This window comes from Cephus cinctus, unplaced genomic scaffold, assembly GCF_000341935.2.
Source record: "Cephus cinctus unplaced genomic scaffold, Ccin1 Ccin1_scaffold0498, whole genome shotgun sequence".
Taxonomy (NCBI): Eukaryota; Metazoa; Arthropoda; class Insecta; order Hymenoptera; family Cephidae; genus Cephus; species Cephus cinctus.
In genome coordinates, this window is record NW_014333168.1 from 48,123 (window position 1) to 74,411 (window position 26,289).

General features: G+C 41.7%; 4 protein-coding genes across 14 annotated transcripts; all 4 read right to left on the reverse strand.

Moving 5' to 3' along the window:
• Positions 1–339: 339 nt before the first annotated feature.
• On the reverse strand, positions 340–21,606 carry LOC107268230 (trinucleotide repeat-containing gene 6C protein). Of its 9 annotated transcripts, none has more exons than XM_015740801.2 (16): positions 21,378–21,606; positions 12,855–12,904; positions 12,586–12,698; positions 12,268–12,445; positions 9,406–11,889; positions 8,957–9,315; positions 8,477–8,792; positions 6,625–7,161; positions 6,129–6,505; positions 5,837–6,034; positions 4,503–4,661; positions 3,033–3,485; positions 2,594–2,914; positions 2,069–2,286; positions 1,567–1,942; positions 340–1,466 (listed from the first exon to the last, which is right to left on the reverse strand). In XM_015740801.2, the coding sequence occupies exons 3-16, from the start codon at positions 12,652–12,654 to the stop codon at positions 1,125–1,127; spliced, it is 6,387 nt and encodes a 2,128-aa protein (XP_015596287.1). In that variant the 5' UTR covers positions 12,655–12,698; positions 12,855–12,904; positions 21,378–21,606; the 3' UTR covers positions 340–1,124. The 9 variants fall into 9 exon arrangements, with proteins under 9 accessions (XP_015596287.1, XP_015596280.1, XP_015596282.1 ...); XM_015740794.2 differs by having other exon boundaries at positions 2,069–2,295; positions 21,378–21,605; XM_015740796.2 differs by lacking the exon at positions 21,378–21,606 and adding an exon at positions 19,571–19,673 and having other exon boundaries at positions 2,069–2,295.
• Positions 21,607–21,692: 86 nt separating this feature from the next.
• LOC112494416 lies at positions 21,693–22,824 on the reverse strand. Its single transcript, XM_025085528.1, has 3 exons — positions 22,223–22,824; positions 21,993–22,106; positions 21,693–21,929 (listed from the first exon to the last, which is right to left on the reverse strand). Exons 1-3 carry the CDS (start codon positions 22,233–22,235, stop codon positions 21,751–21,753), a joined length of 306 nt encoding a protein of 101 aa, XP_024941296.1. The 5' UTR covers positions 22,236–22,824; the 3' UTR covers positions 21,693–21,750.
• A 146-nt stretch (positions 22,825–22,970) lies between these two features.
• Positions 22,971–24,895, reverse strand: LOC107268226. Of its 2 annotated transcripts, none has more exons than XM_025085530.1 (10): positions 24,697–24,895; positions 24,478–24,605; positions 24,234–24,361; positions 24,016–24,158; positions 23,892–23,933; positions 23,790–23,825; positions 23,626–23,700; positions 23,454–23,543; positions 23,294–23,356; positions 22,971–23,200 (listed from the first exon to the last, which is right to left on the reverse strand). In XM_025085530.1, the coding sequence occupies exons 2-10, from the start codon at positions 24,541–24,543 to the stop codon at positions 23,004–23,006; spliced, it is 840 nt and encodes a 279-aa protein (XP_024941298.1). In that variant the 5' UTR covers positions 24,544–24,605; positions 24,697–24,895; the 3' UTR covers positions 22,971–23,003. The 2 variants fall into 2 exon arrangements, with proteins under 2 accessions (XP_024941298.1, XP_024941297.1); XM_025085529.1 differs by having other exon boundaries at positions 22,973–23,200; positions 24,461–24,605.
• A 132-nt stretch (positions 24,896–25,027) lies between these two features.
• LOC112494420 lies at positions 25,028–26,219 on the reverse strand. 2 transcript variants are annotated; one of them, XM_025085544.1, is made up of 6 exons: positions 26,125–26,219; positions 25,887–26,039; positions 25,759–25,815; positions 25,411–25,638; positions 25,305–25,337; positions 25,028–25,241 (listed from the first exon to the last, which is right to left on the reverse strand). In XM_025085544.1, exons 2-6 carry the CDS (start codon positions 25,960–25,962, stop codon positions 25,048–25,050), a joined length of 588 nt encoding a protein of 195 aa, XP_024941312.1. In that variant the 5' UTR covers positions 25,963–26,039; positions 26,125–26,219; the 3' UTR covers positions 25,028–25,047. The 2 variants fall into 2 exon arrangements, with proteins under 2 accessions (XP_024941312.1, XP_024941311.1); XM_025085543.1 differs by having other exon boundaries at positions 25,887–25,992; positions 26,057–26,219.
• Between the last annotated feature and the right edge of the window lie 70 nt (positions 26,220–26,289).

Genomic DNA, 26,289 nt, shown 5'->3' on the forward strand with positions numbered 1-26,289 from the left:
CCACATGGTCTCTTATAATTTTTCTTAAGCGCCGTGCCCCACGGCGACGAGGAGGATGTCGCATATTGCGAACGACCGATATGCGAATTTTCATTGGACGGCGACTTCCTCCTCGTCGCCATTATGGCGCGTACAAGTAAGTAGTTTGTCATGTAAAATTAGGTTATCTCTCGCGTAAGATCGTTTTGGCTTTATGTATATCCCAGTGTTCCTTTTGTGACCTTGCGTAATAGTGTCATCGTGAGTTATCATTATTATTGGCTTTTTTTTTTCGATCTCTCCTCCGCCACCTCTCTCTCCCCTTCTCCTCTTCTTTCTTTCGTTCTCCACCGTTCGCAATTTTTTTCTATTACTTCATCTTAAGAGAGTAGCATTTTCATTATCGTCATACGCTTCGTTTGTTTTTTTTTCTTTTTTTGTTATATCCTCTTCGTCATACTATGTAACGCACATTCCTAAAAATTGTGTCCCTAGCGTGTATGTAATTGACGTTTTCGAGAAGACTCTTTTTGACCGTTTCGCACGACATACATCGCAAGCCTCTTAGCTCCTCGGTTATATTTTAATTGCCAGGACGCCGGGATAAGATTGAGTATAGTATCTTTGTTTCTTTTCACTTGTTTTTATCTTCATCATTTCTTTGTAAAAAAAAAAAGTGTAGGGGTCATTACACGACGTATAGAACAATTCTGTCAAATACATATAAAAAAAGTTCTAGCAGTGACACTGTCGTTATGTATAATAGTCAGACTCTTCGACTGTAGCGAAGTGCAAAAAATGACAAGAAAATTTACTATTGCATATAAAGAAGTCGAAACTGTATATTGACGCTTTAAAAAAAAAAAAAGAAGGCCTTGCGACGTACGCATCGCGAGAAACGAAGATTTTTTTCTATCGCTCTTTTCATTTTCTTCTTCTTGTGTTTCCATAAAAAAGAGAATAAACAAAAACAAAAAAGAATAACAGTAAGTTATAACGGAGAACCAAAGTGAGGCTGCTGCCTGCCTGCCGGGTTGGGGGAACTCGCGTGTTCGCTGCGTGACCCAACAAAAGCTGCGCCTTCGTCTGCGTTGTCTGACCTTTCGTTACGTGCTCTGAGTATTTTGGCCGAAGGGGCTCGCTCTCTACATCGACTCACCTCCCAGAAGGTCTCCGGGCAAGTACGAGTTGAGAGAGCTTGGAGTTGCTCGTTGCTGATCGCTGCTGTCGATGCCGGTGTTGCTCCATAAGGAGTTGGTCGAAGGCGGTGCGCCCCAGAGCTGACTGGAACTGCCACCCCATGTGTCTGGAGGTGGTCCCGCTTTGCTGGTGGGTCTTAGGCCCCAACCGCTACCACCGGAGCCACCAGTCTGTTGCTGACCGCCGTGACTGAGCTGCTGTAGAAGCGTGTGCACCTCGCTGTCCGCGGGTGACTCTGCGAATATCGTCGTGTTACCGAGGACGCAATTGTTCAATGCGCCTTGAGCCTGAATGAGAGAGATCCAATGAATATTATTGAAGTGCTTATTTGGTTTAAAATTATCTGCGTACGATATATATATATAATGGGCTTCCGCGTGTACTTGCCTTAATAGCTTCGTCCCTGGACGAGTATTTAGTAAGGGCAATTCCGTGGTTCAGGTACAGACGAAAATCTTGGACAGGTCCGTGCTGCATGCACAGAGTCTTCAGGGTCGATCCATCGATTTGGGGTGTCAAATTTTTTAGAAGTAACCAGGTCGACACCCAACCAGTGTTGCCGCCAGCGCTCGACTGGAGGCCCCAGGAGCTAGAGGATCTGCTGACACTGCCAAGGCCAGCTCCCCAGCCGTTGCTGGCGTTTGCGGCACCCTTGCTGCCTAAGCCAGGAGGTGGTCCTCGGGCTTTGCTCATGGGCGCGCCCCAGAGTTCAGACGTCACTGACGTAGGTGGAGGCGCCGAGTCTCCCCAAGTGTTCTTCGAGCTGTAAAATTAACGATATAAATACATTTGAAAGATATCTTCAGTTGATTTCTTGGACGCTTGGGGGTATATATTAATTTCGTGGTCGGTTGTGACCCAATGATTTATGAAGTTCATGAATGCTTACCTGGTGAAAGCACTGGGAGTAGTGGCGGGCGGATTGAAGCTCCAGGTTGAGTTGCTGAGGCTGGGAATAGAAGTGTCAACGTTGGCACTTTGTGGTGGCGGTGAAGTCTTGGTGCTCGAGGAGAAGATCGCGTCAGGATCTTTAATTGCTGCCAGCGACAGTGGTGAACGCACTACTGAGCCGGGTGTAATACTAGGATCATCCTCAATGCTTTTCATCTGGGGACCCTAAAACGATATCAAATATAGGTGGATCCGAACAAACCTTATTAACTAGTACCCTCTTTACGTACAGCGTAACCGTACGTAAACCGCGTGCTAGAGCGCATATGGATAAAAAAAAGACCACTCAAATTACACGAGGTCGAACGATCTCTCATCTAATTCACAAGATCGACAAAGTGTTGCGTGCCATGAGGAAAAATTGGAAACCTTATATGTCCAGAGTAGTTTGTCTTTTTCTTTAAACTCCAAGTACGTATGTAGCACGGGACAAATATGGCTGACGGTATTGGGAATGGATTACCTTCCATGGCTTGCCAGGTTCAAATTCGGGCACTAGGTCGGTGAATGCCGCACCACCCGGTTGCCAGTCCTTTCCATCAGTGGAGTCACTGTTGCCAGCGTCGGGCCATCCGCTGTCTCCCAATCTGGATGACCAGGTGCCATCACCCTGTCCAAGCAACGGGTTCATATTAGGGCTGCTGTGTGACTGAGCTAATCCACCGGGTGTGGTAGGAGGTTTGCTCGTCGTGCCAGGAGCACGTGAGAATTCATTTGTGGCGATATCGCCGTCCTTGTCGAGTGATGGCAACTTCCATTGGTTCAACCTGGACTGTTGTTGACTCTATAACGATATCAGTACATACGTGCTCGTTGTAATTCAGATTGAAACAGTTGCCCACTCGCAATGATTTAATCAATATATAATTCTATTAATCGCTTTTTCTTTTTTTGCTACTCACCACCGAAGGCTCCTTGTTCATAGTTAGGTCGCTGAAGCTATTCTGTAGGGCAGACATGGGATCGTGGACCGAAGTCTTGTAGTATTCGGATGCCTGAGATGGCGCTGCGGGATGCTGCTGCTGTTGCTGTTGCTTCATGTAAGTCGCTTGTTGCACGGCAATTTGATTCTGAAGGTTTGTTATTTGCTGCTTAGTCTTTGTGATCTGCACGCTTATCTGCAGGAGCGTCTGACTGTTCCCCTTCAAGGACGTCTGCACAGAGTGTTGCTGGTGCAACTGTTGCAGCACTTTGATCTGCTGCAGCAACTGATTCAGGAGGATCAACGTCTGGGGTGCCAGTGGCTGATTCAGGATCTGATGATTCAGGTATCCTTCTTGCACTGCCAGCTGGATCTGCTGTACCAACATGCGCAGCTGCTGCGTGCTCGGCTGATTTTGCGGCGTTCGCGATGCCTGGAAACAAAGATTTTTATTATGAAATATTAAGAATTTTCTTGAACCTTCGAATCTAGCACTACAAGACGCGTCACGTGGGGCACTACTGCGACAAATTATTATCTAAACAATTGTAACTTCTTGACAGAGAAAAGTGAAATACTTTATCAGAAAATTATTATAATCTTGAAAATAAAAATAAAGCCTTGCACGTGACGACTTTGCATTACTTTCTACCAATACAAGTAAGCGATGACATATTAACAATCGAATTGTAGAAATTTTGTGATTTCGTTACACATCACAGTATGCAAGTCCACAAATCGACTGTTGAGGATGATACCCTCGCAAATAATAGAGATAATGTTAAGAGGAAGAAAATGAAAAAGAAAAAGACAATTAAATAAGATCAAGCATAAGCAATTCTTCGTGCAACGCAAGCATATGTCTTTTTCGTTTACTCGTTTCACTGCGCAGGCGCAAATATCAAAACCATGTAACATTGCCAACGATTACAAAAAATTTCCCACCTGACCCTTATTCGCGAATAAGAATTTTCACCGAAAAAAATTCGTCCCGACAAACAGTCATAGATAATTCCGAACGAAACCAAAAGAACCATTCGCAACTACCAAATTCATCGGACAACAAGAATCTACTCGGAAAAAAATAAAATGCACCAGCGCGTGAATCGTATTCCAGTAATTTCTTTCCAACATCGTGGAGTCAAATGAAAGTAATGAAAAAAAAAGAAAGAAAAAAAAGAGGAAAAAAAAGGAGTCCCATATCTACATGCATGGAACAATTACAGAGCCGAATAGTGTATCGGTCGTTTTGCGTACATGATTCTGAAGTGTAGCAAAGAAGAGACTTTTGTAACGGATTCAGGAATTGTAGGTCTCGGACAAAGAAGTGTTGTAAAACTTGTATGATCTTTGTTCCAAGGAATACAGCGATGAGGAATGGAATGATATTGTAATAGAAATGGCATCGCATATCGCGTATCCAAGTGTAGTCGGACATCAGGTAGTTCACCTGGTTGAAAGGAGGCTGCGGCGCGTTGGCGCTGGGCTGTTGTTGCTGTAGCTGAACACCTGCCTGTTGTTGTTGCTGTTGCTGGAGCTTGAGAAGGCTGGCGCTGGCCACGGAGCCACTTACACCGCCAGTGGCAGCCCCGCTGGGCACACCGGCCCCCTGCATTTAAACACGAACAACCCTGTACCCCATGTTCCCTTCCCAGCAACCTTATGACCTCCGACCTCCACACCTTCATCTGGCATTCATACTCTTAACTGTGATACTCATACGCTCGTTTATCTCGATCACTCCATACGTTGTTCTTTAACCGTGTCCAGGTACAGTCTTTCAAATAGAAACGTCAAACTTTCCCTTAGAGACGTTAATTGTCACCGAGTTAATTTTGAAATAGCGTGTATATTATGTAACGAGATAAAATTTAGAATCCAAAGATTTTCATAATCGCATGGTTAAGTATGAACAATTCTTTCTCTCCGTCGACTCTCCTCGTATTTCGTTGCAGTTATCCATTAACCGTGACTCGGTATGACCTAATCGGCAATGGGTTATAAATAGCACAGTTACGTAATATAATTTAGAGAAAATTTAAGAAGGATCATTCACTCCGATTTTACCAAATGAATTATACGTGGGAATTAATATGAAAAATGATTGAATTTTTGTTTTCTTTTGTACGACTTAACGGTATCACATTTCGTATATGGTATCCCGTTGTATTTGAATCCAAGGCACGTATTTTTCGTTTACGTAAATGTAAATATTAAAAATATATGCACACTAATGGACACACAAAACACACAACACGACAAATAAAACGGTGCGCTATTTGCAAGGCTGTACCTTATATCGCATCGTCTACTGTTTCCATCAAAGCTGGTAATAACCTTCACCACGTAAAAATACTGTACCAAATCTCTTCTAATACGTTCTAGTCATTGCTTTCGTTGTTAAATTTTATAAAACACCGGTTAGGACCGTATCAATTCGCACAACGCATGTTACACAGTCGTCACTCAACACCATATACATAAATCACACCACGCGCGTATTTTGTCAGTCAAATTAAAATAAAGATTCATCACAGTTATGTTTTTATAAACATGGTTCATCCAGGTAATAAGTTACGGGTTGACACGATACGGGGTAGTAAAGGATTTTACCAGAAACAATGTATCAGAAAAAAAAAGAAGTTCTTATACTAAGTGGATCCCTTGTATATATGGTAAATGTTTAAATATACAGAGGTCACCGGTTACGTAATAAAAATTGTTTTTGACTTTTGACAGAATAAGTGCGCGGCATTCGAAATAATGATTTAACTTTGGTCTTACCGGCGGGAAAGACATCTGTTGCGCAACGTGATTGAATCTGGGATAGGCTGGTGCCGGTGTTACTTGATTAGTAGGATCATATCCGGCGTGAGCATCGTGGCGGCGCCACTGGTCAACCGGACGAAGTTGATTCAAAAGTTCCTGTGCTTCGTCTCTGTTCATCTCGCGGCTTCGCAGCGCGACCTCCACGTCCTCCTTCTATAGATTCAGATAAATAAACGATTAAAGTAACGCACAGGCTGTAATAGAAATTATAAGTAACAAATCAAGATACAGAATTGAAATGCCATACCTTGTAACCCAAATCGCAGAGATATCTGAACTCGCGACTGTTCCATATGACTTCCTTAGTTAGAGCTGGTTTAGTTTGATGGCCCCAACTGGGTGTAGGATCCATTTCAGAATCTGCCCAACTGCCGCTGGGTCCCATTGGTTTTGGTTTATGTGCCGTGGGTCCACCCCAGGTCGCTGGATTCAATTGAGGTTCGTTCCAGCCGGCTGGTGTCTTAGGATCATCCCAACCAGCTGCATCGTGTGGACCGTCAACCCAGGAGCCATTGCGACCGGCTGGACCACCAGGATGTCCCCACATTGGTCCACCGACGTCTGGCTTCATGCCTGGCTGTCCTGGCATTCGATTTTGTGGCATACCCGGTGGGCACTGCATACCTGATGATGTAGATAACAAAAAAAAAAGAATTAATTAGAGATTGATCTTGATAATTGAGATATTGATTAAACCAAGATCAGGCAAATTATAACGAGGCTATAGTAATTGCGATATATACCTGGTTGTGAACCTCCGCGTCCCAGATTCGGAGTGGGTAGGTCCTTCCAGTGAGAGACTTTACTACCTGGCATGGCTCGTTGATTCGCACCAGGGTTACCCCAGAGGCTGGTACCGTCATCGTAATTCGGTACGTTTCTTCTTTGAGTGGGTGGCGATGGTTCCTCCCATCCAGATGGCTTTCCTGGCATCATGTCTTTCGGTGGCGGAGCAGCCCATTGATTCATACTTGAGGGATTCAGCATCTTCACGGGTGGTCCTGAAGGATGCTGATGGCCCATTTGATGATGAGGTGGACCCGGAGGCTGACCCCACATTGCGTCGGCGCTTGCGCCATTGAGACGTCCAGAAATTCCACGTGAGTCCCCACGCATGTCGGCCATTCGATGGTCGCGACCCATTGGATCCATTACGCGCATGTGATCTCGCGGATCCAATGACATACGATGATCACGTGGATCGCGCATCTCACGTGGATCTACGGGTCTCAGATCCCTTGGATCTCTGGGATCTATCCTGGGATCGCCCCAGCTTGATCCTGTTTATAAAAATTCATCCGTCTATTCTTTGTACCTTTTTCTTGTTAATAGATTAAAAAAATTTATTTGGTATTTGGAAAAGTTGTCGATTCTGAAATTCATTCGTTTCACAAAATGTTTTCAAATGTACTTTCAATTCTCAGTCTTGTCAATAAGTAACTTTAAAACGTTTGTTCCTACAGAATTTGTAGAATGAACGAACCGTTTAATGATTGCAAAGTTATTCTTTTTTATTTATGTAAATCCTTATAAAGAGATATATGCAAGTAACACTGAACATAGAATATGCTGGAATCAAATAAGAATAGTTTCAAAACTATTTACATAAAGTCAGAGGACAGAGAAAACCCGCACACTAGGTACATGGCTATTGCAACAATATATAAGATATAGAGTTATCGACCCGTTTGTGCTTTGCAGCAACTGAAAGTTTCATAGACCAAATTCCACATTTTGCAAAATGAGATAACATTTCCAAAACCAAAAGTAACATTATCATTCCCCAACCCCACCCTTGGCTTAAAGCTACGTGAATGCCGGAGTATCATTATGTGCTATCAAAAAACAAGCAAATAAGGATCGCAATGTAAACGTATGAGACACTATTACACATAGATTGTGCGTAGCTGAAGGTGCATACACATTGCAACAGAAATTATTTAAAAATATCTCTTGCCAGAACCAGCTGCAAGATCAGGTGTAAGCTGTCTTCAAAAGGAAATACTAACAATTGACAGTCAATAATATCTCCGGATAAGATTCAACAAAACGACTTTGCTCAGAATTGTTTGCATGGTAGCCGAACAAAGAAAGCATCGTATATAAGTATTTGCTAAAACATATACAGCATGTATACTATATTGTGCAAGCAGGCATCATAGAATACTTTCTGTGTCAAAAATACTTCAGCAATTGAACAGAGCATGTCTATATACATAGGATACTAAAACGTTTTATTGCACGAGTGTACAGTAAATGTTCACGTGAAAATAAAATCTTTTGCCGTGTTCAGTAGTTGAAGAAGCAAGAGAAAAAATTTTTTCATCGAATAAGACGTTGAAACGATTGAAGTGCAATTTGAAGTTTTGACAAATGTTTTACATAATATAATGGCCGTTTCTTCGCGAAGCATATAATAGATAATTTAAAGTAGACAAAAATACAAGTAATAAGACTTCTGAACATAGTCACTTGAAGATAATTGGAGATCTTCTGTAGAAAATATCCGACTAAAACTCAAAATTTGGAAACCCGTTCGAGCTATAGAATTTGCATCTCCAGCCTTCACTAGCATATCTCCTCCTCTCCACATACCAGCTTGGTTACCACCGGCACCGCCAGGCCACTGGGCAGTGTTAGGTTGGCTCGGTGTCGGTGCTCCAGTCCACATAGATGAGTCCGCTGCATCGTCATCCTCGCCCCAGGTTCCACCGATGTTTGTAGAAGGAGTGTGACCCCAGGGTGTCTTCGCCTGTTGCTGAGGTGGCGGTTGTCCGCCGTTGCGCAAGTTCGCTTCCCATAGATCAGTGCCGTTGTTCACTGGAGGCTTCCACATTGGTACGCCATCTTTGGTCATGCTTGGCTCTGGTGAGGTTGGTACGTCCCAGTTGGTATCCTGGTTTACGTGTTGCTATGTACGAAAATAAACGACTCTCAGACATTTACACTAGAGCTTCTAGAGCAGCAGAAGTGTTACTGGCAGATGCTGATCATCTTCACGTTGCTTTCGGAAGATCATACACTCGTTATGCAAGTATTATTTTGAACAATAATTAATTAATTCAAGATACTTACACAGCCCCAACCATCTTGACTGAACAAGGCCTCCCTCATGGTATTCAGCTGTTCTAGCTGCTGCTTGGTCGATGGGTTGTTGGCGGCAGGTGCGGTGCCAGGAGTAACAGCTCCTTGGGGCGGGTTACTTGCTGGATTATTGTTGGCGTTGGGACCCGGAGGCTGTTGCTGCGGTTGTCCGGCACTGCTGTTGTTGTTCTGCGCGGAAGGATTTTGCCCAGGACCACCACTGTTGGACTTGCCTTGAGGCCATTGGGCGTTGTTCTGATTACCCTGGGCTGCGGTATTCGACTGAGTAGTTGGTGGGCCGGACTGAGAGTTCGGCGGTTGATTAGGGTTATTAGCTTTGTTCACGTTGCCTGCGCATAAGAAGGATAATTAAATTATTAAACAATTCGTCAGGACAAAATAAACAATTGATTAAAATAAATTTGAGTAAACCAATTTACCTGGATTATTCTGCGTTCCGGGCGGACCCTGATTCTGATTTTGATTAGGATTTCCAGTAACAGATCGATTTACATTGTTACCACCCCAATTGCTAGGAGGTCCAGCACTTCCCGGAGGATTTCCAGGTGTACCACCCCATCCTGACTGGGCAGCATTATTATTGTTGGGTGTAGTAGCTTGAGTAGTTCCCCAGTTGGCAGCACCACCACTATTCAAGGAACTTTCTCCGCCGCCTGCCAAACCAAGGATCGCCGGGATGCCCCATCGTCGTTTGTAATCCATGATCGGCTCCTGAAGGTCCTGGCAGCGCTTGGACGTGGTGCGTTCAAAGAGGATACTCAGGGCGTCCTTGAGTTGACGGCGCTCATCCTCGCATTGGCTCTCATCGAATTCCTCGAGTTTTCTGTTGAGAGCCGGAATGATGGCACGTACTAGACTTATCAGTTCTGCTTTTCGCGAAGCCGCGGCGAACGCAGTGCTCGTTGATTCGTTGCACGTGGAAGCCAAAATGGCGAGTCGCGTTGAATTGCCAATTGAGATTTGGTGGCTCGTCATTTTTCGTGATTTAATGAAATCAGGAATTGGCTCATTGATCTGAGTGTCTCTAAGACTCGGCGTAACGTACTCGTTAATAGGTATACGATCACTTTGGAGATAGCTCCCAGAGGATTCTTCTCTAGGAGTGTCGTCATCATGCTGATACTGATGTTCATAGTGTTTATGATAATTGTTCTTGTTGTGTTGGCGGTATTCTTGATGGTCGTCATCGTCGTCGTTTGAGTGATTCTCGACTCGAGAGGCAGGTACAGCGTTAGTTTGGGATGTGACGGTGGCTGATTGGCGTGTAAGCGTCATCGTAGGCTCGCAGGTAGTCAATGTAGGAATGTTGACGGCCGACCGAACTTGCTCTTCGTCGTCAGATTCGTCAAGTCGAGCGGTGTGAGACGTTTCAGACTTATCGCTAGACTTAACGCTTAGCGTAGACTTAGATACAGACTTAACCTTAGAGTTAGATTTAAGATCAACCTTAGTAGACACTTGATACTTATCGTCCTTAAAGCTAGCGTTTAGAGGCTTGTTAGACTTATCGTTATCCTGAAATGAAAGAGCACCAACAGTAAATATTGTTGCTTCGGTACGGCTAATACCATCATTTTGAGACCCTAACATCCTAACATTAGTAGTCATTATACAACTAGTCTTGTAGCACAAAGCGACGTTAACAATGTCTTCGATAACATCTGGATTATTGTTGCTAATATTCATATTTCCTCCGTGACTCCTAACGCTACTCTTCTCGCTCTTCTTCGCGTTGGTCTTGAGGTTCCTCATTCCGTATTGATAGTAGTCGTCGTAGAAGTCATCGTGGTCATCGTTATTCTCATTGATCGTCATAATCGTCGTCATCATCGTCGTATTATTATTATTATTATTATCATTAATACAATAATAATAATAGTTATTAGCAATGTCGTTAACGTAATCCTTACATTGTATCGTTAATGGAACACATATGCGTTGCGTCAGCTCGGTCACGGGAGCGTGCCCTAGTGGAGAAGTAGGAGATGGTACTTGGACTCGCGTGAGATTTTCCAGATAAACAGTAGATCGCAGGGTGTGCTCGGTGATTCCGTCTTCGGAAACGATAAGCGTAATGGAAGAACTGGCGGTGTCGACCGCGAATTTCTGAGCCTCTGCGGCTCTATCGAAATGCAATTTCACGGGGTATCCTGCCATCCGCAGGAGGCTTGGGAGAAAATCGCCGCGGCGTTTGTCGTTGTCTTCGTCCAAGATTACGCTTTTGTCGAGCCGCCGGGAGGTCGGAGCGAAACTGGTAACGGGGGAGCACTTATCACCTAGTAATTTCATGCTTTTCGATCTGTTAGAAGTATCGTTTTCAACTAGAAGAGCCGCGGCGACGGCGTCTGCTCGGACGTGGTCGCCATCGGGGAGGAGATAGTAGTCACCGTAACTGGTTGAGCTGAGCAATATCACAGACTTTGAGTTATTATTACTTACGAAACTAAGATTAGCCTTAAGGTTATTGTTGTCGCCCTGGTCAAGGCGGGACCCTAGTAAGGAGTAATTGTCGACGGAGGCGGCGAGACGCGGCAGCCGCTGGGGGCGATCAGACTTGGGTATCCTAACTAGGCTAGGTACCCCAGCGGGGCGGCACGCATCGCCCCTCGTTACTTTTAGATTTAAACTTACTTTTAGTACCCTAACGCTTAGATCGCTAAAGCTATCCTTATTATCACTTAACGGCTTACAAGTAGACTTAGAGTTATCGGCGGAGCTGCCCAGCTGACCAGGCGAGCCCTGTGTGTTTTGCTTTCTGTACTTGTGATGATTATGTTCTGCATTGTTGTGGTGATTTACTTTATTATTATTATCGTAGGTTAGAAGGTGATTTCTTGGATTTTTTGTGGTTGCTGGCGCCACTGACTGGCGGGCCTCGCCTACACCGGCTGAGCTGAGCTCACCTGCAATATCAAACGCACTATGTTGAATATTTAGATATCGGAGGAACAATTTTCCTAAGTCATTAATCTACATGTAGCGTGTATATCGAATTGACTTTCGTTTGAATCGTCAAAGTATCGTCTAAGCTGACCTTTTTATTCTTTTCAGCTCTATTAACACAAGACAACTAAAAGACTTCTCTACATTCATACACAACTGACAGTGTACAGCATCAACGTAATTCTATCTAACTTCAAGACACTTCACACCTGTCTCAAGTGCATAGTTGGTGGGATTAGAAACAGAACATTATATTCCATATCAATTCTATCACTTATATTCGCGCATCTGTCTTTTAATGTGATTGGAGAATGATAATGAGACTTATGCAAACTTACCAGATTGGCGTGGTAGGACGGTTAAGAAGTCATTGGCGGCGGTAGCTTCGGGGTGGCTGGTAGGTGCTGCCATCATGCTGCTGTTTATGAATTCGATATCACAGTACCTAGCGCGCTCTGGTCCTTCCCCCTCCCCCACCCCACTCAGACTGCTACCCTCTAATACTACTACATCCCCCTGCAAGAAATAAAAAAAGACGGGTATGCAAATTATCCTTTAGGGAATCCATAGATCTTCGTTATAAATAACAGGGAGAGCAAGATCATTCTTAATTGTATATTTCTGAAAAAATAACAAGCAGCACTCGATCCACTTACCTTGGAATTTTGTACGAAGGCATTTGTTTCGGTAGAAATCTCATGTGAACTAGAATTGTGTGGAAACATTGGGCTCAGTTCTTCTTTGGCAGGCAATGCATAGAAACCAAGATCTACACAGAAAAGTACACAGAATATTTTAAGATCGTTATTACATGTAAGTTCTATAGAGAATTGCTCGATTTGAAGTAGAAACATAGTTTTGAATAAAGATAATTTATGTTAGTGTATACATAAGAAGTGTGTATATTTTAAGAAATGAAATGTACCTCATAGACTATCACTATCAGTGCGCTCCTAGCTCCATGCCAGTAGAGATCTGCAACAATAAGAATTAATGGATTATAGTAGACAATACAAATAAAGAGCGATAAAGAACGAGAATTTTGTTAAAGTTTAAAAACAACAAGATTATGTTTTTTGATTGAATGATTAACAATTAAGCAGGACAGCCTATGATATTCATATCTATAACTGGTTTCGCAAGATCTGAATAACACTTGTGACAATACAAGTATATAGTGCAAGTAATACAAAGATGACGAACAAAGCCATATTCAACTATTTCAAGCATGGTACATACTGACAATATAAGGTGAAAATGAATACTTAAATAAAATTCTGTGCGCAATCCAACGAAATATCAATGTGAAAAATCTATATCTAACAGATCGACTGGAAAGAACATGTTGTTTGGTCAAAATATTCTGACTCAAAAAAAAAAAAAGAAGGCTCTGAGCAAATAATAAACAAGTAGCCAACAGTGACTATTTTTATTACAGCATCTGCAACCACATGCCAAATTTACTTGAAAGTAACTCATTGGCCAGGCTGACTCCTACGTGCGAGAGAAATGTATTAGAAGTTAACACGCAGATAAAAAATGACTAATATTAAGTAAGATAATATCAAATAAAGACACCAAGAAATGGAAGACACCAAATCTCAAAAAAAAACTACGCACTACAAGCATATTATAAATAATGACTCGAAAGTGTTTATTCCCTGAGGATAATAATTTGCCTGAAAATAGTTTTTGATTAAAACAAGATAATCAGTTACAGATAATAACTTATTGTTAGCAGAGACACAACAAGGAATTAATGATTAGGATAATATTGTGCATAACCACATGACCCAGAGTTCCATATCGAAATATAAAAACTCATAAAAACCATATTGGAACATGAAAAAAGGCTTTCATGAAAATTTTTTTTTAAAGATACGAAAAATGCACTATAAGCTTAAAAAATTACGTGATAAGATATCGAATATGAGGAATCATCATTGATAAACATCAGCGAAGAAAAATACACAGAAATCGGCCAAGAAGCTCGTGAAGTCGATTTGTCGATTGTGAAATCCAGGACGCGGTATGTAAAGGAAAGAGAACGTTACAAGACTGTACTGGATAAGCACAAAGAAATGAAGAGAAAGGAGATCCCTGTAGCTGAGACTCCTAGAAACAGTACTGAATATACAATCCCATTAGAAAATGAACAATCGAGGACTCCCCGCAATCAAGATATCGTTCCTATCACGATCTCCAGGTTCTCTCGAAAAATTTAAGAGCACACAGTAACTTCGATCGAAACGCAATTTGTGACCTCCTACCGTGATTTTCCTGAAATCAACCAGTAATTCCAGAAGCGCGAAACAGACACAGAATGGGGCACGGCCCGACATCACTATAATATAATGTCGCAGAAACGTATGTACGTTGCTCAGGGTGTACTCGGAGAAACATAGGCGTCCGCGCACTTTCACGGGTTGCTTCGAGAGCAAGAGGAAGCATACAATAGGGCGACGTAGAGAAGTGAGTGGAGATTGAATAAGAAAAAGGAAAGAACCAACTATAAAGTCAATCTCTCTCTTTCTCTCTCTGGTCAACACTACAAGAGAGAATAGAACGAGGAGGTGAAGAGAGTATCCCCACCTCCATGGCAGAAGGTTAGATAACAACCTTCCAGAGACCGGAGAAGAGAACGATACGACGCGAGAGCCCTTAGATATATCTTACGTGGTATAAAATATGTGTGACGTCGAAAAGCATCTAATGATAATTAAAACCTGTACGACTAAGTAACACACTGAACAATCACTTTTCACAGACGCACTGGTGTAGGTTTCACGGCGTCACCGAGACTTGGATTGGATGTCGGACCGAGGGTGAACGATGTAAAAATTCCAGTCGTTGTCGTAACGAGGTGGGAGAATGCACTGTCGTTTGGCCGTCGTATTTAATGGGGAAAAAAAAAAAACTTACGCTTCGTAGCCCGAAAGAGTGCGGGACAGTCTACAAGACGAAGCTATTTCGCTAGCGCGGAATAGCGTATAAGCGTACTCGCGCTAGCGGCTGGCTATTCTCGCGAGCGATCCTCCTCCCCTCGCGTATGGGAGCGATGTGCACACGAGGCCACGTTCACATCCGTGCGGACCACGGCAGACCCGGTTCACATGCGAGCGAGCGCCCGGTCGCTCGCAACTGATGGCTTTGCAATGTCGCCGTAAGCGCTCGCGTTCGTCGCCAATGTTTTCCACCGCTTCGGTCCTGGACTTCCTTCTCCGCCACGAGGATTTCTCCTCGGACGCAATCCCCACTATGAGACTAAGCCGCTGCTAGGGTTCCTCCCCCTGGTACCCGGCCAACAGCCCACCATCCCACCATTACCAACCCGGAGACCCGGTCCGACGCCTTAAAAACCGTATACCCTGTGCCTCCGGTGTGCACAAATGCGGATCGTGCAACGGCAATAAAACGATGAGGAAGAATTTCAGAAGATGACGAAGAAAAGAAAAGCAGTTGAACGACGACGAAGAATCGATCGAACGCGAAAGTGTCGTTCTTCCGAAAATGAAATACTTCGTGGAATGTCCGTATCTTTTTTCATTATCGCGTCATCCTCTAATCGGATGAATTTTCTTTGTTTCTTTTTTAATCTGGCACTCCCAAAAGCCTCTGTCGATAGGTTGCCGTATTTTTTATAGCAGCTCTCTGTCTATCGGGAATTATTGATCTGTTGGATATACGTATGCGTTGGACGTGGCAGGCAGGCAGAACTAGTCGGCGAACGCTGTTCCCTCCGGCGCGCGTCTGCCCTTCTACTTTGTGGCGTCTCCCTCTTTCACACTAGTACTGTCGTCGTGTCCTATGGTCCTCTCTTTCTCTTTTCAAGACACTGTTTGCCCCCCTTTACCCCCTTAACCGACGCTCACTTATCCGCCCCACCACACTATCGCTCACTCACTCCCTCTTCAATATAACAGTCTCCTCCATCTTGCTTGCTAGTAACTCACTCTGTTGCGCTCGCCCTTCAGCTAGAGGCGCCACTGTCTCTCTTCATTCAACATAAAATATACTCTTCTCGCGTACGACAACGCTCAAAAGCGTCGTCGCAATTATTTACCTCGTTACGGTGCGCACGGTATTACGCAGGGATTTTCGAAAAACGTGTGGACTTACCGAAGCCAAGAAACGAGAAGCGTGGAATTGAATTCCAGCGGGATGTCGAGCAAACCAAAAATGGCGACTGCGCGACTCGCCTCACTCTTCCCTCTCTCGTTTCTACCATAGACGACCAGGAGTGAACAACGACGTCGTTTCGTCTCACTCGTCCGTTTCTATTCTACATGTATACTATATTCTATCTGCCATTATACAGAGTCAGCCAGACTCCATACTGTGTGTACTCCTCAAGCTGTTTCTCCATCTTTTTCTCTTCGATCGGCGCTGCCCCGGTCCCACTCATCGATCTTTTTCCAGCCAAGTGTCTATGGGTTTAGCTTGGAACGTGCCATTCCCGCTTTAAGGTCGATTCACAAGACCCCATGGGTAATCTCCCTACGCTTGAAAACCAACCATCCGTCCATTTATTCATCCATCCATCCATGTGCTCATCCGACCGAACGCGCCCGATGCTTCGCATCGATCCTACGGGATTGTACGGAGGAATCCGAGTCCAAGCAGCCCTTGACCTAGACTCGTTCCGCGACTCGTCCAATCGCGGCGAAGTTTAAGGTCTCCGTAAAAAATAGCAAAGCGACCTCATACATATCTGATACAAGAATAACGCTTAATGGAAACATCCGACTGCTATGTTCACGTTTTACTCTCGCTACCCGACAACATAACCCGCCTAGTCGCCATAGGCATTACCATATTCTCCTTTCCAGCAAGCAGAGGAACTTTATCGGTCGGACTAGTGCGCCGGTCACGAATACATATTTATTCATAGTCTCTCTGCAGACCCGCCTGGAACTATTATATACTAATCAGAATAAATAAACCAAGCACTCATTATACATATAGAATGACTGTCGAAGGAATTTAACCCGCAGCCATTAATAGAGACGCGCACGAGATTTTCAGTGGAGTTTTGATATTACACGAATAGCGGCAGCGTTTTCACGGCAGGAACCTTACGTAACCGGCTGCTTAGAACGGCTGAATTCACAAGGCGACGAAGCGCACGTAAAGTACGCTCGCCCTCTCTCTCGTTCGCTTGGCCGGTAATGCAGAGAAAGAGAGTGCGTAAGCGAATTCTACCCGTCGGACTCTATGGGGCCAAGAAAATACATGGTTAGCACAGAAGCGAAACAGAGACAAGACCTACTCGATACACAAACTAGAAGCGTATGGTGAAAATCGTCTATACTTTTTCCCCGCTAGAGAAGGCAATTTAAAATGGCGCTCGGTCGCTCGGCCGCGCGAAAACTCTTTTAGAGAGTGAATTTGTCACTGAGAGTGTGAGTGTCAACCGTGAAACACACAAGTAGCTCATTTAAAGCAGAGAACCAATGATGAGAGAGGTAACAAGAGCAAGAGAAAACAATGTATATACGTACATATATACAAAACAACAGAGAGAAAGAGAGAACGAGAAAAGACGAAGCGTGGAAACTTTTATCGTATAATCTTCCTCTTCTCGCCCACGCATCGAAATAATATGCGCTTCCACTTAGCAGTTGGCTGCCTCGAATACGATTACACCTAGATGCATTGTGGTGCATGTGCATCGTTGCTCCGAGGCGCATATCGTACGGCGCACAGTGTATAAACGTGCATAACAGAGCGCTCGCGTGTTTCCTCTCCTCTTATATGCCTATATATATATATATACACCTTTACGCAACGAAGCCCAGCGAATACACGTGAGTCATTTTACGACTGTGTATGTCACCCCTCTGTCCTCCACGTATAGCGTACATATATATATATATATATATATATATATATATACACTCAACATAACGCCTGTGTATACCATGGTGTGTGCCGTAGCAAGCTATATATACAGTGTAGCTTGGCAACAAGCAGTCGGCGATTTGCGGGGCAAGGTCGACCCTCTCCCCCTAGCTATTTTATCCCAGGCATATATTTATTACGACACCGTGTATATAGACGCAGCAACAGAGCGTGCTTGCGGTAAGTGCGAAACTCCGACGTTCTCCGTCTGATTATGTATCTAGCCGGGCCAGCGCTGTTCCTCGTGTTAAATAATTTTACACGAGCGAACCAACAATCAATTGAACGTACGAATCTCCATTGAGCTCGATATTACAGAAGGCAATATGTGTTGTATCTCGGATACGTAGCGTTGGCACCTACGAAGCTGTCGGGGAAACGTAAAAAAAAGAACCTATTATACGCACTGTACCAAGGTATGAGGAAATTAAATTCGGATAATTTCTTTGAGCAAATCCGGATATTCCCAGTGCAACGCTACCTGATAGGTCGTCCGTGACTCCTGCGTTCCTTGCCGAGTCGAATGCTAAAATAAACGCGCTGGTAACTATTCCGAACGGACTACCCGTCGGCACAAATGTCAACTGAGCGCGTGTCTCGTCGATTCACGCGGCCATCGGCTCTAACCACGACGTTTCCGTCATATCTAACGGACGACTTAGTTCGCCCAATGGGATTCGCTGCGGCTCTTCCGTGAAATTAGCCCTAAGTGCACAGTCAACGTAGACATAAAGAAGTTGCACGAGCACGCGTTCCCGAACAATCTCCATGGCAATTTCTGTCGTAGACGCGGAAAGCAGCGACATCTAAAAATCCTTCGCACTCCGAGTATAATAACCGAACGTCGTAGAAGCGTCGGACAACATAATAAACCTTTATCAAGCGGCTACCACACTGTTATATTGCCGTAGCGACTAAATGACGTTCACACCGCAGATGGTACGAGATATTGGACGCCGTGAGAGATAAAGCAATTTCGTCATAAAAAAAAAGACAAGGAGAACCAATCAAACACGTGTAAGACACTCGAGATTATTTTTGAGGATGCAGAAGGATATTCGCTACCGAGACAACTGGAGTCCCTCACTTTCCACGTCTAATCGAGACAGATAAGAACATCCAGAGTTTCTGCTAGCGTAATGTTTAGGCTCGTAGCGTAACTTTGTTGATGTCAATTAAAAGGTTATTACGTAACCCGTAGACATTCCGATTAAATTTGAATGATTTGTTGCGCACACGTAAACACGCGTATGCTGCTTACTCTGGTAAGCACACGGTAGTACGGGTCCGTATGGACACAGTGTTAGTCGGTGGGGAGGAGGGACGGGCACACGAGGGGGCATTGACTCCTGACCTCTTCTTCGTCATTCCGCCGGAACGGCAAACGATAGTTCTTCGTTGTGAATGGCGAACGCGAAAATATGACTTTCGAAAAGAGAAAGAAAGAAAAGATAGAGAAGTGTATAAGGTAAAAAAAGGAAATAGAAAGGAGAAGACAAAGGACCGAGCGGAGGCGTTCGTAAGCGCGAAGGTACAGGAGAATACGAGTAAAGGGAGTAAAAGGAGAGAAGGAAATTTCGTGCGATCAAGGGCGGCGTCGGGGGTATGTAAGAAAGAGAAAAAAAAATAAGAATAAGAAGTTGAACGGACGACGCGGGCGAGACCGCATTCCTAAGACACTCCCACCGCGCATATTTAGTATCAAAACGATCCGTCGGGCTTAAATATTAATTGTCTTACCCAAGCTGGACGTTAAGCATCCGCAGAGATTGTTGGTATCGCCCAAGTGCTTTCTTATTAAAAACTAGCAGATGAGTCGCGTGGCCGACCCACTTGGCAGAGCGAATAAAGCCCGGCAACTGGCACTCTTTTTTCGGTAGTGTTTTAACTTCCTACGCCTGGCGGGGTTGGTAGGATTTATTGTCCTGTAATTTGGCGTGGAGCCTACAGCGAAGACGGTTTAAGGCCTCGAGAGAAAACGGCGGGAGATTCAAGTTCACTTCGTAGGATACATAACCTCTATGCTGAACTATGTTTAATTTTCATCGTATTATATGCGCTGATAAAGTGAATATATTATGCATACAAACTTCCCGTACGGTTTATCTTCAATATACGACTTCATAGTCGCTTTACGTTTACGTGCATATGCAAAGGGACTTTATGTATACATAAACGCAATACTCGACTCTATGTACTTCGACGCTTTACTACACGTCCCAGACGCGTCCCGTTGTGTACCTATTGACCTATTTCGCTCGACCCACTTCCCACTGACAAAATCATCGAGTCACTACCACAAGCTGTTGCCTATCGAACAGACGTGGCCTTTTAACGATACGCGATTGTCAGATTAGATAAAGGTCGCGCAACCTGCCGTTTATACGACCGACGGTTGTATGTAAGTTATATATACGGTTTATATATATGAGCCAAGTGTATTGTTGCACAAGTCATTATGCTTTTATAGTAAATTTAGAAAATCATCACTGCCACCATTCTCGTCAATGATTGGTAAACGGTAATCTATAGCCTTGGAACATAATGGATGATCATCTATAGTGCTGCTGTATATACTGTTGCTTCCTAGTGGATTACTGTGCTTTATATTATCAGTTGTACGGTGCAAACTATTTTTTATTTCTCTACCTCACTCTTTCTCTCTTCGCATGATCTCATATATGACTTCTTTCTCTTTGCGTAGCCATGCTACTCGATTGTATTCCCTGGTTATGTTGGCTCCCTGACTATTTGGCCGCCATTACTACGATTCGCTGCTCCATTCCTTCCTGGACTGAAGTCTTTATACAACGGCAGGTTCGAGTCTTTATAAGAGTCGAGCACTAGGATAATGCAGTGGTTACAAATGAAACCCGTTCCAAGCTCTCCTAGAATGACGTAAAAATGTATTTTTAATCAGCTTTCTGGCCACCGTTAACTTCGCACCGTTATATCGTGTCCTACGTAGTGGTACGGACGCCGACTGCCTGCAATTTTAAGTGACAGAACTGAAGCTTACGAGAAAGGCTATGCCCATTATAAAAATGAAAACCATCGCCATACAGCTTGAGAATCTACACAAGGATACACTTAGGAATTTCGCGTTTACTTTGTGGATCATTGTGGCAGAAATCTTACTTAGCATTGCGAATATTGTACGCAGAGGAATTCTCGGATTTCAGAATCGCTTCTTGTACACTGTATTTCACCAGTTCCAAATACGGGAGTTTCGCAGAGCGGCGGTCGAGCGGATCGTGCCAATATGGCGGCTTTGAAACAGTTCGATTCCTCGATATTACGACCTCGGTTTGGCTTGACGTGTCGAATTTACAAGGCTACGTCACGCGACGCCTTGCTATAGGCTGATGCTGTTTTTTTTATGTATATCTGTATGTTATGCTACTCTAGGTTTAGATGTGTCCTAGCGCGCGAGACATTCTTCTATTCCGTGCAACATATATACATAGGTTATATTTATATTTTTTACAGGCACCTTCACATATTTTGTATCCCTTAAGACTACGTGCGTTATTCCTCGTTGACTTACCTATGACAATGTGTTCACTGGCGTTCACAGTCGAGGAAAGTCTCACTATCACACGAAAAACTCCACTTTTCACACGCTCAAAAACACATTACGTACAACCACGGAATTTTATTGAAAATGAGCCTCCATTGCTTGGCATGGAGTTCACAGAGGTTACCGCTATGAGTCGCTGACGTACCTCGACCGAGCATCGACTATGCGTAGCATAGGTAGAATGCGAAGTGCATTGAAAATTCTTGACCGTCGGTAAATATTTTACATGCTCGTTGCACGGCTGCTCAAAGCGGGAAATTAAAATTAAAGAAAATTCTACCATCACTTTTTCAATGTTTCTTTATAGATCATTTTCGTTTGATCTGTTTGGTACACACTTTTAGAAGTTCCTTTTATTCATATTACGACAACCAGGAGAAATATCTATTCTCTGAACGCTGATGAATGTTCCTGTGTTTTCGTTAATAACGTAGGACGAGTGAATGATTTTCTTTCTTCCACTGCAAGTCTCTGTCTCTTCTATTTTTGTCGTACGTTGCGTTACACCCGGGGCTAGTTCTGCATACAATAAAAATCAATTGTAAGTTATTTTTCGGAATTAACCTTCATTCGGGCTTCTACCTTTCTCGGAGAACTGTATTTTGGGCTTTGACTTCGGTTTGAACAACTTTTTCTTAGTTGGATGAATTATAACTTTCCCTTCAGAGTTCATGTGACCCGTTTTCATATCCATGACTGTGTTAGATTATACATTGATTATTGATATGTAATTTATTTGTAATCAAATTTGATCGTTATATAATATCGATAGAATATATTATCATAGTCTCAAGTAATTCAATGAAACTTACCATAGTCCTCCATGTTTGAATTGTTTGATAGGACTTTTCTTTTACTTGCTCAAATTCAAATCTTTTCCACTCGAATAAACTTTATTTCGTTAATATATGCACAGCTTTTGTCAAGTCGACCTAAAGTTTACCGCCATATAGTTCTAATTTTATATACAATACTTCTTTGGAAAATTGTATTAGAATAATGGTATAAGATATGTAATGCAGCAGAGGATGCGTTTTATCAGGATTCAGTGGGTTTGATGATAAACTTTTAAAACTATCGTTATTTTCTTCTACCTTCTATTCCTTATAATCCTGTCCAGTTCTCATCGCTGTTCATTCTGTGTACATGTTTTTAATGACGTTTCAAATGCTTCATGTCTTCTTCATTTCTGCATATTTTTAATGTTTACTGTTAGCCTAAGCCTGTTTCGTCCATTATAGTTCACTAGATGTTTCTAAGAGATACATAATTTTATATATGATTCCACATGATACGAATTTATATAATTTTGAATATTTGACCGTTATTTTAAAATTTTGTTCATCATGAAATTTAGATCGTTACATTTCATATTAATCGAAAGTATGTTTTGTTTCCATCGAGTAATTTGTGTGTTTGGAAATCGTAGTTCAATTTTTTTAAACTGCCATCAAATTTGCATTTTCTCAAATAAGGGGATAAGCGACGGACTATTTTAAATTAACTAATTAAATAATGTAATAGAATAATTGTACTTAAAAAAAATTTATTAAAACGTTATTTTTTCATACATTTTCATCATATTTGTTTTTATCAATCGGAATCAAGATATCTTCGAACTTTTTCTTTTCTGTGTGTAACTCCTCTCATATCCGTATTAATATCTCTCTCAATATGAATTATCTCGCAGCCATTACAATCGCGAACCTCTGTTATATGTTTTAACTGTCGTCCTATTTCCAAGACTTCCTCCAAAGTAATGTTAAACATTTTCGAACCATCAACCATTTCTGCAAAGATAAGAAACGTTAAGTATGAAACGGTTCCTACTAATTTTTTATTTACTGTCTTACTACTTCGTTAATAACAATTAACAGTATTACCAAACGATTCTGTGAGAGTTGATCTATGTTTTTTTGGGGTGCTCATATAAACTTTAGCATCACCTATAATTAGAAAATGGAAAAACAATTTTTCATTGCAATTGTATACTTTTTTTTTGTTAAATGTAAAGTTAATTTCAAAAATTCAAAATTCACGCACACTGTCTAACTCTTGTATCATATGCTCGCCCTGGAAAATGATAGCCTTCCATAATACTCTGAGGTCTAACGTTAGAATAATTAGCTTCCACTGAAAATGAAAGATAATAAATCTAAAAATCCTTTGACTATCCATGAACTTATGGAAAAAAAAAACTTTTTTATTGACTCACAATAATCCAGGATATCAGATTTTGGCTGTGAAGTGGTATCCTGCATGAATGATGCATTCAGACACGAAAAATCACCTAAAAGCAATATAGGAACGTTTAGTACCTTTATAATATAATTACATAAAAATTGTTTATTATTATCATTTATTATCACAAGTAATTACGTGATGACATATCCGGTGGTCGTATTTCACTTGAATCTACGAGGAAAGACAAAATAAAAAATTTATCAAAACATCAAGACAGCATTAATTTAAATTACCGACCATCAAACAAAGATGATCCACGTGTACGATGTGAACGATTTCCTAAAAAAAAGTTATCACAATGAGAAAATTTGATCCCAATGAATTTTTCGAAAATATATTATTTTCAAATAATTCAATTTACTCTCGCATGCTCGATTCATCAGGTCAGGTCGTTTTCTTCGCATATATTGCGAATAATTATATTTCCTTTCCCTTCGCGAATGATCCCAATATTTTTCAGGTAAGTTCTCTTCGACATCGGCTACTATTCTTTGCCAATTGTTCCTAAAAAAAAAGTTTACACCGTTTAACTTTACCGTTTACACTTTAACTGTTAATTATATGATTTTAAGTAAATACCGGCAATATTCTTTTTCCTCTGGCAGATGTACTGATCGATTTTCGTTGATCGTTGAATTCAATAAACTGGGGTCACAAGCATTTGTATCCATTTCATCGACTTCTTCTCGCATGAATGAATCCGCAACCTGAAAACGCGTACGGAAATTTAATTATATATTGACTATTTTACTCTCGTGTACTGGAGCTTCTTTTTTTTACAAGTTTTTTATATCCACTGCATTTACCTTGCACCAATCGATACCTGGCGAATCAAGTTGGGCATTCGCAGCCCCACAACGATCATCCGGACTGTCATTGGCATCGCCATGTTCAATTGCCCACCTTGCTATTTCTTCCCAGTTTATATCATAATCGTTCTCTTGGTCACGTCTGAATGAAAAAATAATATGATTAGACTAAAAATATTGTGATTTGTAAAATTACCATGATTTTTCTTAAGGACACGTCTACATAAACTCACAATGCAATGACATCGGGATAAGATTTAAACATTTTGAATTACTGATGATTGATGAACTATTGTCATCATTGACACATCTTAATTTTTGTAATGACTTTTTAAATATTATGAATTTCAAAGCCGAAGCAAAATTTTTTAAAGAATTTTCCAAAAATAATTTAGACTCCAAATTTCACGCACTGTCAAAATAAAATGTGTCAAGTTCGTCGACAGTTGACTGATGATCTTTGCGATAGAAGTGAATAGAACTTCGAGCAAAAATCTTTATGATAAATTAGGTAAATTTTTTCAAATTCAAAAAAAAAGAAACTGTTTATTCATAATCGGTTATATTTGATACATTAATTGAATTTAAATATAATTTTGATTTTCTTGATGTTTAAACGTGTTTCCACAATTATCACGCATAAATGTCTTTTTTTGGGAACCAATTTCGTTACCGCAAAAATCCAATAAAGTTGTTATTTTGCTAAATGCTGTGTCGTCATCCGCTTCGTTTCTTATTGCCACGAGGACTGACAATTCCGTGCAGCCATCTGGTCGTTCTATTTTATAGGTTATAAAGAAGGTGGTTTACTAAATAATATTAATATACAGATTAACCTTACTCAGTTCGGATGTAGTAGTGGAACTCAAAATATCTGCAAAGAATCATTATTGTAAAAATAAGACCATTGTTCAAATTTCAAACGGGAAAGAAACATAATTACTTACCGGGGCATCTTTGATCTAAATTAATGTTAATCATACAATTGTCAGGCGATAAGTTATTTTCATGGATCATTGCTTTCCCGGTACAATCGATTTTCAAAATTCTATAGAATTTAAATACTCCATTTCCGCATTCATCATTTTGTGCGCTGAGTTGTTTAAGATATTTATTCCCCGATTTATCGAAATCGATAAGGGCGATGCTCCTCTTAATGGTACCGTCAGGTAATTCTGTAAGTAATCATGTATAAGTAAAAGCTGCAAATAATTAATATTTAATATTCGTATTATCGGTATGACGTAATAGGATATTATGTACTTTGTCAATTAAAGGAAATAATGTTTCGTTACCAAATATAGTTTTGAGACTGCCTGTCCACTTTGTACCTTCATCGTCAAATGCATTCACTATGGGGAAATTATCATTTACGTATTTTCATTGATGTCGTATGTTATAAAATTAAATAATAATTATTTACTGATCTCAATTAAATGATGTCTACGTTGCTGTTCGTCCAAATGATTTATTGCTTCGCATAAGTTAAGGAAATTCATGTGTGGTTGGTTTTCATACTCAAGGCCGATCTGACATTGACATGAAAGAACATTATTTACACTCCATTTTTGCTTCCCTGGAAATTAATAAAACCTCTGGAATTTTCGTTTTTCTACAATATGCGTACGTCATCTTGGATCTTGGCACTCAAAGGATTTTACATATTTGTTTTTAACTGAAGAAGCGATACTGTTGGTTAAAGTTATAAGTAATTTGATCTGCATCCGACAAATTCGTTGCTACAATCACGCCTCAAAAGAACAAATAAAACACGGTTTTTAAAATATTTTCTTCCCACCGTTTCATAATGAAGGGGATTCCCCCTA

Bases quoted from the DNA above. Each gene is read 5' to 3' on its own strand.
- LOC107268230 (XM_015740794.2), bottom strand. From the start codon at position 12,654: ATGTTTCCACACAATTCTAGTTCACATGAGATTTCTACCGAAACAAAT. The intron at 3,486-4,502 runs GTGAACTACCTG...CTTTGTTTCCAG, and splicing joins CGCAGCCTCCTTTCAACCAG to GCATCGCGAACGCCGCAAAA. The intron at 2,296-2,593 runs GTAATCCATTCC...ATATCGTTTTAG, and splicing joins AACCTGGCAAGCCATGGAAG to GGTCCCCAGATGAAAAGCAT.
- LOC112494416 (XM_025085528.1), bottom strand. The intron at 21,930-21,992 runs GTAGAAGCCCGA...TATTGTATGCAG, and splicing joins AATACAGTTCTCCGAGAAAG to AACTAGCCCCGGGTGTAACG.
- LOC107268226 (XM_025085529.1), bottom strand. From the start codon at position 24,728: ATGTTTAAATCTTATCCCGATGTCATTGCATT. The intron at 23,934-24,015 runs GTAAATTGAATT...ACTTTTTTTTAG, and splicing joins GATGAATCGAGCATGCGAGA to GAAATCGTTCACATCGTACA. The intron at 23,701-23,789 runs GTAATTACTTGT...TATTGCTTTTAG, and splicing joins ACCACCGGATATGTCATCAC to GTGATTTTTCGTGTCTGAAT.
- LOC112494420 (XM_025085543.1), bottom strand. From the start codon at position 26,095: ATGACGTACGCATATTGTAGAAAAACGAAAATTCCAGAG. The intron at 25,816-25,886 runs GTAAATAATTAT...ATTTCCCCATAG, and splicing joins ACATCATTTAATTGAGATCA to TGAATGCATTTGACGATGAA. The intron at 25,242-25,304 runs GTAAGGTTAATC...CCTATAAAATAG, and splicing joins CACTACTACATCCGAACTGA to AACGACCAGATGGCTGCACG.